Source organism: Ciconia boyciana, chromosome 3, assembly GCF_034638445.1.
Source record: "Ciconia boyciana chromosome 3, ASM3463844v1, whole genome shotgun sequence".
NCBI classification, from domain to species: Eukaryota; Metazoa; Chordata; class Aves; order Ciconiiformes; family Ciconiidae; genus Ciconia; species Ciconia boyciana.
In genome coordinates, this window is record NC_132936.1 from 103,442,257 (window position 1) to 103,454,643 (window position 12,387).

The window sequence follows — 12,387 nt, forward strand, 5'->3', positions numbered from 1 at the left end:
GTTCCAGAGGAGATGGTGGACTAACTTAACAGCTCACTGCAGCTGAAAGGAGTTTCTGCTCCCATCACTAACCTTGTGTGAGAGCTGATGCACATCAGGCCCCTCCAGAAGCCATTTAACCTCACTAATATGGCCATGTTATTGAGTTAAAGCAGCTCACAGAAGAGTCTGACAAGTTCCAGAGCCAGTGTTGAGGGATGGATGTGACTGGGAGCAGAGGAGGGAAAGGGAGGAATAAATGGCAAGGGGGTAGCAGGGAGAGAGGCCTCTCTCCTTTTCATTGTCAGCCAACTACTTGCAGATGTACACTTCTGAGAACCCAGAAATATATTCAGTCTGTCCCCTGTTGTAACATCAATTGCATCAAAACTCTGTTTCTTAACAATGCTTTACCATGCCTATAACATAAACACTGACACTCAGATGCTAGGAGAGATCACAACAATAATGCACACAAGAACTTCCCAGGAAACAAAAATAAATCTTAAATGTAGTCTAAACAGGACTCCCTATGCTTGATTTATGTAGGCTAGGCCAGAGTTTACCAGACTAACTCCTTTCCAGACTAATGGTATCTGAAAAGAGCAGGCTGTACAACAGTGTTGGTAACTTACTGATGTGAATAAATAAATAAGAAAACAAACAAAACCAAACACTTTTTGTCTCATAGTACATGTGCTCCTCTCTCCATGTCAGTGTTAGGGCTTCATTCTGCTCTAGCAGATCCCTCCACCATTTGAATACAGCTGCATATAGCACAGGAAATGTAACCAGACAACAGAGACTAAATGCTAAACTTCACGTCGTGGAATATGACATAACTATGGCACAATCCTTGTCGTGTATCAATCCTTGTCTGTATTTCAGTTTGTCAGGGAATTATGTAGAAGTGTAGGATTGACCACCAGGTTCAATTTACTGTAAGGAGGGATGTAGTACTTTATTCTATAATATCATTGTCCTCTAAGTGTTTGAAAGGGCTGTATGTGAACTGCTTTAAGAGGCTGTCAGAGGAAAGCTTCATGCTTGATTCTCTGGCTTCTGCATCTTCCTGGGGTAGCTGTTTCAGGAAAAAGTAGAAATATTTCATTAGAGATACTTAAAAAAAAATTACTGGAAACTTGTTGCAAATGTTTGAGAGGGTTTATTTTGTATTGGCAGGGAAAGTAGGTTTTTTGAACTTCCAGTTCGTGTAGTTGAGAGAGAAGTTTTTGTGGACTTAAATTCTGGTTCCTGCTACTGAAGCAAGGATTATGTTAGGTTCTCTGGCTTTGTGGTCTTGCGTAAACAATTCTGTTGAGAAAGGGGAAGTATCTCTCTTTTCCTTCCAGAAGAAATGCCTGTAAACATATGAGATAAATATACTGTGGGAAGATGTCATTGTAGTCCCCTGACTAGTGATATGGTGGTGTTTGTCTCTCCAGTTATAGACTAGTGAGGTAGCTCTGTGATTGTGAACTGTCTTTCCCTATCTATATTTTGTTTGGACCTTTGCTGAAAAATTTCGTCTTTTAACTCAATATTCCATGCTCAGATTTGGATTGATGACCTTATACATTTGAAAATATTCTATTTAGAGTCAAATCTGTACAATCATGCAGTTTTAATGTTTAATAACTTCTGTTCAGAAGGAACTTCCAAGTCAACTTGTTTGTAACTTTTTTAATCCTTTGATATTGTGGCTACTGTCTGTAATGATCAGGTTTTTGTAAATAGTAGAAATAGCCTGTTGAGATTTTCAGTATTATGAAGTGCAAGGATCAAATGAACTATTTTCATCAGTTACAAACATTTTACCATCTATTGTGGAAATGACCAGAGGCAATGAATATCCTTAAGAAAGAGTCATGGTTAAAGTGGATCATAATTAACAATAATTCTTTTGATGTTGGATGGAGATTTTTGTCTTTAGGATTTCCTACCATCAAATCTGATTAAGAATAGGCTTTCTGTGGCTGCCTAAAATCTCTTTACTACCTTCCCAAGGACCTCAGATCAACTTGAAACCAACCTTTCAAAGAATGTAACAGTGGATTTAAAGAATTTCCTAAATCACACTTCTGTTGAGCAGCCTCTAGGAAGTAAAGCTGAGGCAACTGCATTTTGATCACCTGGATCAGATGGTGTGTAGGCCATTTTTGGAGGGGTGGTTTAATATATGTATCTTGACATGCTTCCAAGTAGGATTAAATGCCTTTGCTCCTTTTTTTCCTGCTTTAGGCTTCTCTTGCAGATGTCTTTATTATTCCCCTTGTAAGTATGGAAAATGGATGTATACACAGAAGAAAATACTTCCTTTGGTTTTGCTTTGAATTGTATGAGTAACAAAACAGATTAATGGGCAGGTTTTTCACTTGAGAAAACATGTCTAATTGAGATAGATCAGATTGCTAAAGAAATGGACTGGTGATGCATGGCAGGAGAGATATGATCTCTGTTACTCTAATGTCTAACTAAAAGTGGCTAATGCAGGGATTTCTTTGATTTTCTAGGGAAGGTAATAAGTGATTTGATTATTTTGTCTGAATTCCTGTTACTTGCTTTTAACCTTAGGTCTTGAGTCTGTTTTAACCACTGTTAGGAGTATTCAGATGCTGTCTGCTGGTTTTTGAAACTTCTGGGTAAATTTTGGTGAATTATACTTCATTTTATTGAACATGAACTAAATACACTGTATTAGCTGTGCCTCACTGCTGGGCTTTTGTAACTTGGAGTATAGTTAAGTTTGTAGTGAGGAAAAATAAGAGTTGGTTTGAGTCTGGCTATCAGCTTGGGGCTAGTGTCAAAGAAAGCTGTCCTCCCTGTGTCGGTTCCTTAAATTAGGCTTTTTGGATTTTATTCTCAGCATGTCACTGTTATTGCTTTGTTGCTATGATACAATACTTACTCATGCAATCTGCTGTAGAATATTAGAAGATCTGAGCTGAAATGTTATGTAACTTACAAATGTTTTTACAGCTGATGTTCATTATTTTGCAGAGTGTAACAATTCATGTCTTTGTAGTTATCTGAGCGAAATAAGCATTTTGCAAGGTTTTTATTCAAAAGAAAAATTGTTAAAATTGCAGAATTAACATTCAAAAGTATGAATTGTTCTTTATGAGGGAGTAGTAATTGCTAGCTTTTTGAAAAGCTCACTGAAGTTGTTATGCTCAGTTAATAGGATCATAACTGTCAGATGGGGAAAGGGAATACAATACAATATTCTGGTGCTTGAACTTTCAGGGCAGAGCGAGCAGTTGGGATTACAGTGGAGGCGTTTCAGTCCATTTTAGCATTACTTTTTGCTTATGGGAATGAAAGAATTCTATCGGATAATTGCTGAATATTAAAACCACTGTTGACTGTTCCAGCTACTAAATGGAAGGTGTTTTGGTAAGAAACTTGAGGAACTGGCATTATCAAAGAGTGTTTGAGCTGTTATACTTACAAACTTAAAATGAAGTTTGTTTAATTAGAATAATCCTAAAACAGTAAAGGGAAGCATGAGATCTTTTTGTGATTGGTTCAGATTTTAAAGTGAGACTTAAGATTTTTCAATACTCAGTGTTACAAGGCAGTTGCCATTTTCTTGTCTTGATAATTTCCTTATGATGAAACAGCAGTGCTAATATCAATACTGCAGTGAATGAGTGAAGCTAAGGGATTAGTAGTCTGGCTATAGGCAGGTCTTGAAACTTCTTCAAGGGGAGAGCATTCCTTATTTGCAGATAAAGTTGGAAATGAAAATTTTTCACCAGAGCGAGTGAAAACCAAACTGACGGATAGATGAGGTGATGCTATGTTGCTGGAGTGGCTTAGAACCCCAACAAAAAATTAAAAACAAGAATGAAAGGCATATGAAACCAATTTTTCAGTTAAAACCATGGCTGCCCTTGTTGTGATCATGCAACTTTTGAACTGTTACAATATTTTAAGGATGTATTACATTTTTGAAGTGTACCATACTTAATAATCCATCTTTTTTTAGAGCTAATGTGAAATACTTATGGAGGAATTTTGCTTATCAGCTTATAGAGAAACTGCACTCTAAAATGAAAATGTCAAGTCATAGCCAAACACGTTGGCTTAATAGGCCAAAAAAGCGGGAAAACCTTACATGACTAAGATTGTAATAAATTATTTAGACCAAAGCATGAAAATTCAGGATTAATCCTTTTGAGATATTGGAGTTGATTCTTAAGAGAACCATTCATCACATGATGTCAAAAGTGTGTGAGGTATTTTGCATTGGGGTAAAAAGACAAGGTTCCTCCAAAGCAGATTTTACAGCTTTTAAGCAGGTTACATAATAAAGGATTAGGGAACAGAATGAGACAAATCAGATGAATGAAAGGTTAGTATGATGCACTGCTTCTGTATATGACTTTTGGTGAGGGAGTGTTGGTACTTATTAATGTCTATGTATTTCAAATAAAATTCAAATTCAGGACCTTGTTTTCTGTAAATATATTTACTGCCATATGTTTATCCATTATTTCTTGTATGAAACACAAGTTGTGAATGGCAGGTCTTTCATTCTAATGTACTTAAAAAGATATTTTCAGTTTTGACAATATTGCTTATTCATTTGCTGACTACAGAGCATATTATTCCCCATAATAAAAAAACTGATAGCTAAGCAAATTTTAGTCAACAAAATAGATCTAGAAATTCTGAGTTTGCTTCTACAGAATTAAGTGTTGGTGGTCTCTTTTTGTGGTGTTTTTTTTTCTTTTATAGATGCCACCTTCAATGAACAGCAAGATCTTTTTTGTCAGAAGTTGCAACAGTGTTGTGTACTCTTTGACTTCATGGACTCTGTTTCAGACCTGAAAAGCAAAGAAATCAAGAGAGCAACACTAAATGAACTGGTTGAATACGTTTCAACAAATCGTGGAGTCATTGTTGAATCAGCTTATGCTGACATAGTGAAAATGGTAAGTAGAATGCTCTTGTTATATTTTGAATTTTAATATAATATCTTAAATTAATCAGTTTACGATTCTGATGGCATTTAACTCATAATTGCTGTCGGTTATTCTGTTTATACAATATAATGTAATTCGTTAATGATAACTTGGCTTACAATATTGTTTAGAAAGGCTTGTAAAAACAAACCAACAACTTGTTTTAATTATTAGCTGAAATATGATGCATTCAGGTTAATTAAAATGAAAGAACTGGTATATTGCAGATGCTTGCAGTCTGGGTGAGCTTTGAAGTTGTTCTCATTCAGAAAATGGCAATATTTTGGTGTTGCCTGTCTTTGTTTATTTAAGAATGGCAGTGGGGTGACAGGCTGAAGTTTTCTGGTAAAGATTCTTGCGGGTACTAGTGTCAACAGAAAGGTTTATCAGTGTAAGAAAGCAACTCTACTTTCTAAGTACTTTATATGGCTGTTTGCTACTGTTTTGGCCTTGGAGAGCTGTGCTAGTCTAAGTGGTTTGCTTGAGTTGTAAACCACAGGATGACTTGTAGCATGCAATTTCTACAAATGGCTTGTTGAATAAGCAATAAAATATTTGTGGTTGTTATCTGCTGACTTTCCCAGGTTTTTTATATGCATTTTCAAATGCTACGTAAGTGATGTTTTAGATATGCCTATACTCCATGTACAGGGAACGCAACTGAAGGACATTTAACAATAATCTGAAATATTTTACAATTGTTTTCTCTAGAAATTTGAAATGTAAAAAGAATGTGTTTAGTGTCCATGCATTTTAGGCTAATGGTTCTCTAAGCGTTGGTTAAGTTTACTTAGGCACAATGCTGACTTTAAAAGTAGCTATTGGGAATGTAAGCAGACCAGTTCAAACATATGGCCTATGACTTTTGCAGTTTTCTATACAGTGCAAGCTAGTATTTCTTAAGGTTTTGTTTGTTTTTTGTTTGGTGGTTTTTGTTTTTTTTCTTTTTCTGTGAGCAGCTGATATGGAAGATCAGATCTATAATATAAATAAGTGTAGAAATTTTGCCGTTATACAGAAGGGCTAGGATTATTGAAACCCTTTAAATCATTTTGGCTGTCTCACCAGGTGCTTATTAAGTTTTACAAAATATCTAGGACACTGGGGTTGTTTGTATACTTTTGTTTTTTAAAGGGCCTATGTTTCTGTCCTAAATGTTTTTTACACAAGAAAATAAAGGACAGAGTATGTCCACCTCTTCTTTGGCTTTTTTGCTGCTGGTGGCAGCAAGCCTGAATCTTTGCAGTATTTTCTTACTCTGTGTGCCCTCTATAGCCTCTTCTTAGAAGAAAGAGTATACTAACTAGCCTATCATACTTGTTGAAGGGAGATTTTTCTTTTTTATTGGAGTTGTTTTCTTTTCTTGGAGATAAGGTGTTGTTGAGCTGTTCTTTTGAGGTTATTGTTGTTGTGCAAATGATTAGGCTCTGTGGATGCTTGTTTTTCCTTCCATAACAATCTCCTTTTCTCCCCTAAAATGACAGAAAATGAAGAAGGCCTTAAATGCTCAGTGAGAGCTTTTTCAGAGCTTGAGACAAAAGATCCCTCCAAGCCTGAATAGTATTTCTAGTCTCCCTGGCAACTGGCAGCAGAAAAGGTCTTTGCTGTGAATTAGGACGAAGTACCAGTTTTCAGAAAGAACTCTGGATGGGTCTCTCCCTCCAAACAACACGTGTGTCAGGCTGGAGGCCTTTCTTTGTAGCAAAACTTCGATGAGATTTAAAAGATTTTTTTTTTTTAATTTTTAGACTGTTCAGTGTTACTACATTAAAAGAAAAAGCTTTTTTTGCAGAGTTTGAAGGATAGTGTTTTGGGGATGAAAAAGTAGAATTCAGCCTTAATGAACCCCAGCTATCATCTGACTGGTAGTAAAGGATGAACAGACCACAAAAATTCCCTGAAAAAAGCCAAAGTGACATCAGTGGCAGCAGCAGAGACAATTTATTTCCAAAGCCCCTTGTCTCCTTAGGCCTGGGACACCTTTCCTCCAGCTTGCAGAGGAAGAAGCCCAGTTTCCTTGGAATCACCCAGGTCTTGGGGAGGCAAAGTCAACAATCCCTTACAGATATCAAGAGGAAAAAAATGTTGTTCCTGACCAGTGCATAGGCAAGGTCTGTGCAGGTGAGGAGGTCTCCTAGCACTTCATCCCTTCACATGGTCTCTGTTACCATGATAGCTGCTGGGCCAGTACCACACAATAATGGCTCCTGTAGTTGTCCCTGCCCTGCTTGGATCCTGAGGTAGGGAGCACTGGCTGAAATGATACCAATGTCTTTTCAAGTCACCAAGGATGGAACAAGATCATAAAAGAAATAATCTTTGTTTAGGCAGATGCGCAGGACATGTGCTGTAGGTTATCTCTTTTGGTGCCCCAGGCAACCTGATTTTCCTATAATTTCTTTGCCAAAGCCTTTGAATTAGGAACTGAGAAGGTTTTGCTTATTCAAACTCAAATAGTTTTGAAGGGGTAGCACAGTGGTCTGGGCACCTCCCTTCTAGGTCATCTAAACCTAGTGTCTTCTCTGTTTGGAAATTCTCAGTTGAAAGTACTCTGAAGCTAACAGCAAATTAGGGTTTGGCATTGTGAATATTTTAAGTTTTAAAACTTCCTGGGAAGTTAGAAAGCTCTAGCCTTTATCAAGTTTGGGAGCGTAACAGAAATGTCCCTCCAGTACACATTACTCCCCCATCTCCTTGTGCCTGCCAGCCTGCCCTTATACCCCACCAGCATATAAAAATCCAATGTAAATGAGATTGTCCTAGCAGCTTGCACAAGCTCTGAATTCAGAACTTCAAAAAACATCAGGTATCCCAATCTGCATGCTCAGAAGTTGGAATTGAATCCAGTATCTCTCCAAATGCTTAGCTCCTTGGGAAGTATACAGACAATAAGGGACTTTGTTTGGTTTTGTTTTAATAAAATATAATTACTGTATCTTAATACATTAACTGGCACATTTTCATATGTCACTTGCACAAAACTTTGTGAGATTTAATTTAGAAAGCTAATGCTGGGTTTCTCTGGAAACCTATCCAGCTGTAAAAGCCTTTTATGATTTGTATTTCTCAAATCACAGTTTTGGGATAAGACCCCACTTACGAAGGAAAAGGGATGTTTTAAATAATGTGAGAAGATATAGACAAGAATTTGCCCATAGAAAAGCAATGGGGGTTTTAACCCAAACCACATTTTTGATCAATACTATTAGCAAGGCATTAGAAAGAAGCAAATGAGACAGGAAGCAAAAGTATTTCAAACATAATAAAGTAAATGAACCAGTTCTTTAGGGAGACAGGCTAGTACAAAAAAATGGTACACAGTTTATTCTAAGTTTCATATGCTCTCAGGAGACCGATAATGCTAGTAGAAGTACCAAATACTCTGAAAATCGTAAAATTAGTTTTCTAAAGATCTGGCAGAGAGGCTTGCTATTTGTTTCTCCTACAGAAGTATGTTCAGTAGTTTTGACTGAACAGACTTGGAACTTTTGCATTCTGTACTCTGAGGTTCTGTGCTAAAGGGTTGACTGGTTCAGTTCAGCAAGATGCATCTAGAAATAAAAGGATGCTTTTTCAAGAGATGTTACCAGAAGACTTGTAAGCAGAGGTAGGGAAGTCTCTGTAGGGGACTGATTTGTATGTTGGATGTTTTTGTTGAATACGTAATAAGAGTAGGCAATATCAAATAACAGAACCAGGATTGTAGTCTTGGGTTTTGGGCTTGATTAAAATTCACATTCTCTCAGACTCCTATTTCCCCCTCCTCTCCCCCCAGCCAGTTTCTTTTGTGCTCCAGAATCCCAAGTTCCTTGGTTTACAACATTAAAGGACAACTGTACTGTTTTGGGGGTTTTTTTCTGCTGTACAGTAAACTAGGATACTGCAGTGCCCATCCATACAGAACATCATTGCCCTTCTACTCTAGAGCAGCAGCGTCTGCAGCTTTACTGTGTACCAACAGGAAACACTGGCAGGACGTAGAATGAAGCGCACAGGAGGAAATGAAAAGTCAGTTTATGCAATAGCTTTGTATCTTGTTTAATGAGGCAGCTGATTCTTCTGTGCAGAGCCAGCTGGGTGACTTCAGGATCTTTTAAAGTCCTTTTGCAAGATTCTTCAAACACCTTGGAGACTCCATGGAAGCTGTACAGTAGCATTTGCTGCATACTGTCAAACATTTTCTTTTGTGTTTAGTAGGCTTGGGTGGTTAGCAGCTATTTGAAACAGATTTGATCGAAAAGACTAAAGAGTTTGAAAGATGATTGGAAAAGTTGGGCTAAACGTGTTCCTGTAAAAACAGTAGAAAATGCAGAAATGAAATTAACTTCATGTTCTCTTTTGTTCATGTTAAAGAGTTTTAAAATCCAGTATGTTACATCTGGCAGAAGAGGTAACATTTATTTTTCTTTTGACATCTGAAAGATTGGTCTTCGATCCAGACTTCTAAAAAAGTTTCTTCAGGGATTTTTGAAGTATATAAACTCTCCCTTTTGAAATTGCTTTGTATGACTATATCATACTTAAACTAACTTGGTAGCTATTTTTCTTAGTTTTTTCAAAGTTACTCTGTGTTAAATCAAAAAGTTACAATTGTTATGTATTTCTGACTTCCCAAAACCTTGAAACATCTTGAAATTATGAAAGGTGAAAAATTGTAAACAGTTCTTCAATTCTTACTTGAAAGTGAGAAATAACTTCAAATTAAGTGAAGAACTCTAAAATTAGATATATTTTTGGGTTTGTCTGCCTTACACGTGAAGAGAGCTCTGTTTAAATCATAATTGGTTAGTCATACTGTATTTGTTGTCTTAGAAGAAACCTCAGCTCTCGGTGTCATATGGTTAAAAATTGGTCGTTATAAGGGGAAACGGAAATTTTCTTTTAACTTTCATGGTTTCAGAGAAAAATTTTAAATATGACCATGTCTAGCTACAAACTTGTAAAACAGTTGTGACAAAAGTTACTTTATTATTTTCATTGGCCTATTTTAGACTTTTGGCTGTTTGTATTTAGCAGTTTTGAAATAATAAAGGATAAAAATGATATTACTTTTTTTTTAAAGATGGTTTTCTTTCATGTAATTTTAGGATAAAAGCAGTACTTTGAGTGTGATCTGTGGAAGCATAAAAAGTGATACAATTAAACAATTTTTTTCTCTTGCAGATTAGTTCTAATATTTTCAGAACACTTCCACCTAGTGATAACCCAGATTTTGATCCAGAAGAAGATGAACCAACTCTTGAAGCCTCATGGCCCCACATACAGGTATGTCATGCCTTACAAGAAGGTTTGAAAATAAAGGAAAGAACTGTGAATGGATACTTGGGTCATTTTGTGCCTTTAAGAATGTCGAAATTGCTTTTATAATACAATTGGGTTTCTGTACTTGGGAGGGGAAAAAAAGTGGTGCTTTTCTTAACACGTATAAATACGGCAGAATGTAAGTCTTCCAAATTGCTTAAATACCTTTTTCTTTTTTAAATGGAGTGATTGCACTGTTAGTGTGGTATACATATGTCTTAAATATATGGATATTTTAGGTAATTATGTTCTTTACTTAAGGGGTTTGTTTTCTGCACTTGAGCAACTTTTTTGAGTGATTTCAATAAAATATAAGTGGATGTTAACAGTTTGGTTTCTTGTGACAGTAACAAAAAATGGAGTAATAGCCTTTATTTGTCTTTTGAGCAAGAAATAGATCTCTCCTCATTCTTTCCACCCTCTTCCCTCCCTTCATGCAAAAACTTTACAATATAGGCGTTGTTGTTTGGTAACAGTTGGTTAGTTATTCTATTGTTGCACTCCTGTGCTAATCTCGTGATTTTTATAGCATTGCTGTATCAATCGTGTGATTGACTTGCAATACTGCTTTTTTTGTTTGTTTGTTTCCAATTAACTGTTAAAAGTTGAACAAACCTAAATCACTTGTAATCATCCAAGTTCCTATCTTGGGTAGTTTGTTGCTGAATTTATATAAGTAGCATCTGTTAAAAGTTACATAGCAACTCCTAGTAGTGTATAGAAGATTAATAGCTACCGCATGTCTGCATACCATTCTCTCTCTCTCTTAAGAGAGTTAAAATGCTACTTTGTCCCTATAATACTACAGTTCTAATGTATCAATGAATGCTCCTATTTAAAAACTGGACTTCTAATATTGGCTATAAAAAGTACATGTTCAGGATAGTATTTGAAACTTAAACCAAGTAAGAAACAAGTTATCACAAGAAATAACTCTGCAGGTTAAAGGCTGTGATAATTATCATCTTGCTTATATGTGGCTGATTCTAATTCATAGGATAAATGGCTATAACTGAACTAGATGAGAGGCTTGATTTTGTAGGGGTGGGAATGTGCAAGGGCTATGCAAATGTCTCTTATAGTCAGTAGCAGCAGGATCTGACTTCAAAATGTCTCTCAGGAGTAAAATTTGGGTTAGCTCAGTTCACTTTAGGTCATAAGTAAACTATCTCTTTTTGTAAAGACTTGTGGTTTCTGTGACCAGTTCACTTGTGCTTTAGGCTTGTCTAAGAGAAATAGAAAGAGGTTTGTAGCCCATGGTATTATTTGAAATTTTTTTTTCAGCTTTTTCCTTTGTCTTTTTCTAAACGAGTTTTTTGGCCAGGCTGTCTGGTTATTGATTATGGATTTCCCTCACCTGCATCAGTTGTTCATCCTGTCCTTGGAATAGATTGCTCATTGCAGCACAATGGAAACAGTTTGTGTTTTCCTCTCTTCTACAGTTCATGTGCTACTGAATGGTAGAAGACTGAGTTTGATAACTTACTAATTGCCCTCCAGGAGCACAAAGCTGCTGGAAGTGTCAAATTTGTGTATGGAGGAAGGGGGTGTACACACCCATTTCCTCCCCAATATCAAAACCCATTACTACTTTTGGTATAGTCCAAAGAACTGCTTGGGGTGGGGTGCTGGTGGATGTTTTGCTGGCTGTGATTTGTGATTGCTCAGTTACAAACAAATTCAGAATTCTATCCTGATCTGGCAGTCAGGTAGCCAGTTTTCTGGGAGGGGAAAAGAAAAAATCAGAATCTCTACTCTTTCTCTGGCTGAATCTGTTGGCATTTCTCTATAAAATAACATGATAGATAATGGCTTACTAAGTCACCAGTGTGTGTAGTCACAACAAAAGACTCTAGACCCTCACTAAAATGAGTGCCACTTGAAAGACATTGCTTTAAAGCAATACTCAAGATGGTTTGTAACAGCCAAACTAGGCTGAACAGGTTGGCATTAAAGCCACTCCGTATTTTGAAGCTCAGGGAGTTGCAGAGTTGGTGGAATTAGTAGCTTAAAGCAGTAATATTCTAGTGGTCTCTGCAAGAAAGAAGACTGAATCACCAAAGTAATAGGAGTTATATTTCATAGCTCTCTGACCCAAGCAGATCAGTTTTGAGAACCAAAATTACTAAATCCAACA

At 36.6% G+C, this 12,387-nt stretch overlaps 1 protein-coding gene across 2 annotated transcripts in view; it reads left to right on the forward strand.

Annotated features, from left to right (window-relative positions):
* Nucleotides 1–12,387, forward strand: part of PPP2R5A (protein phosphatase 2 regulatory subunit B'alpha) — a 46,215-nt gene that overhangs the window by 13,954 nt on the left and 19,874 nt on the right. For both annotated transcript variants that reach the window (XM_072856887.1, XM_072856888.1), the window contains exons 2-3: nucleotides 4,723–4,919; nucleotides 10,113–10,214. In XM_072856887.1, coding sequence (XP_072712988.1) covers nucleotides 4,723–4,919; nucleotides 10,113–10,214 — 299 coding nt within the window. The remainder of the gene's footprint in view (nucleotides 1–4,722; nucleotides 4,920–10,112; nucleotides 10,215–12,387) is intronic.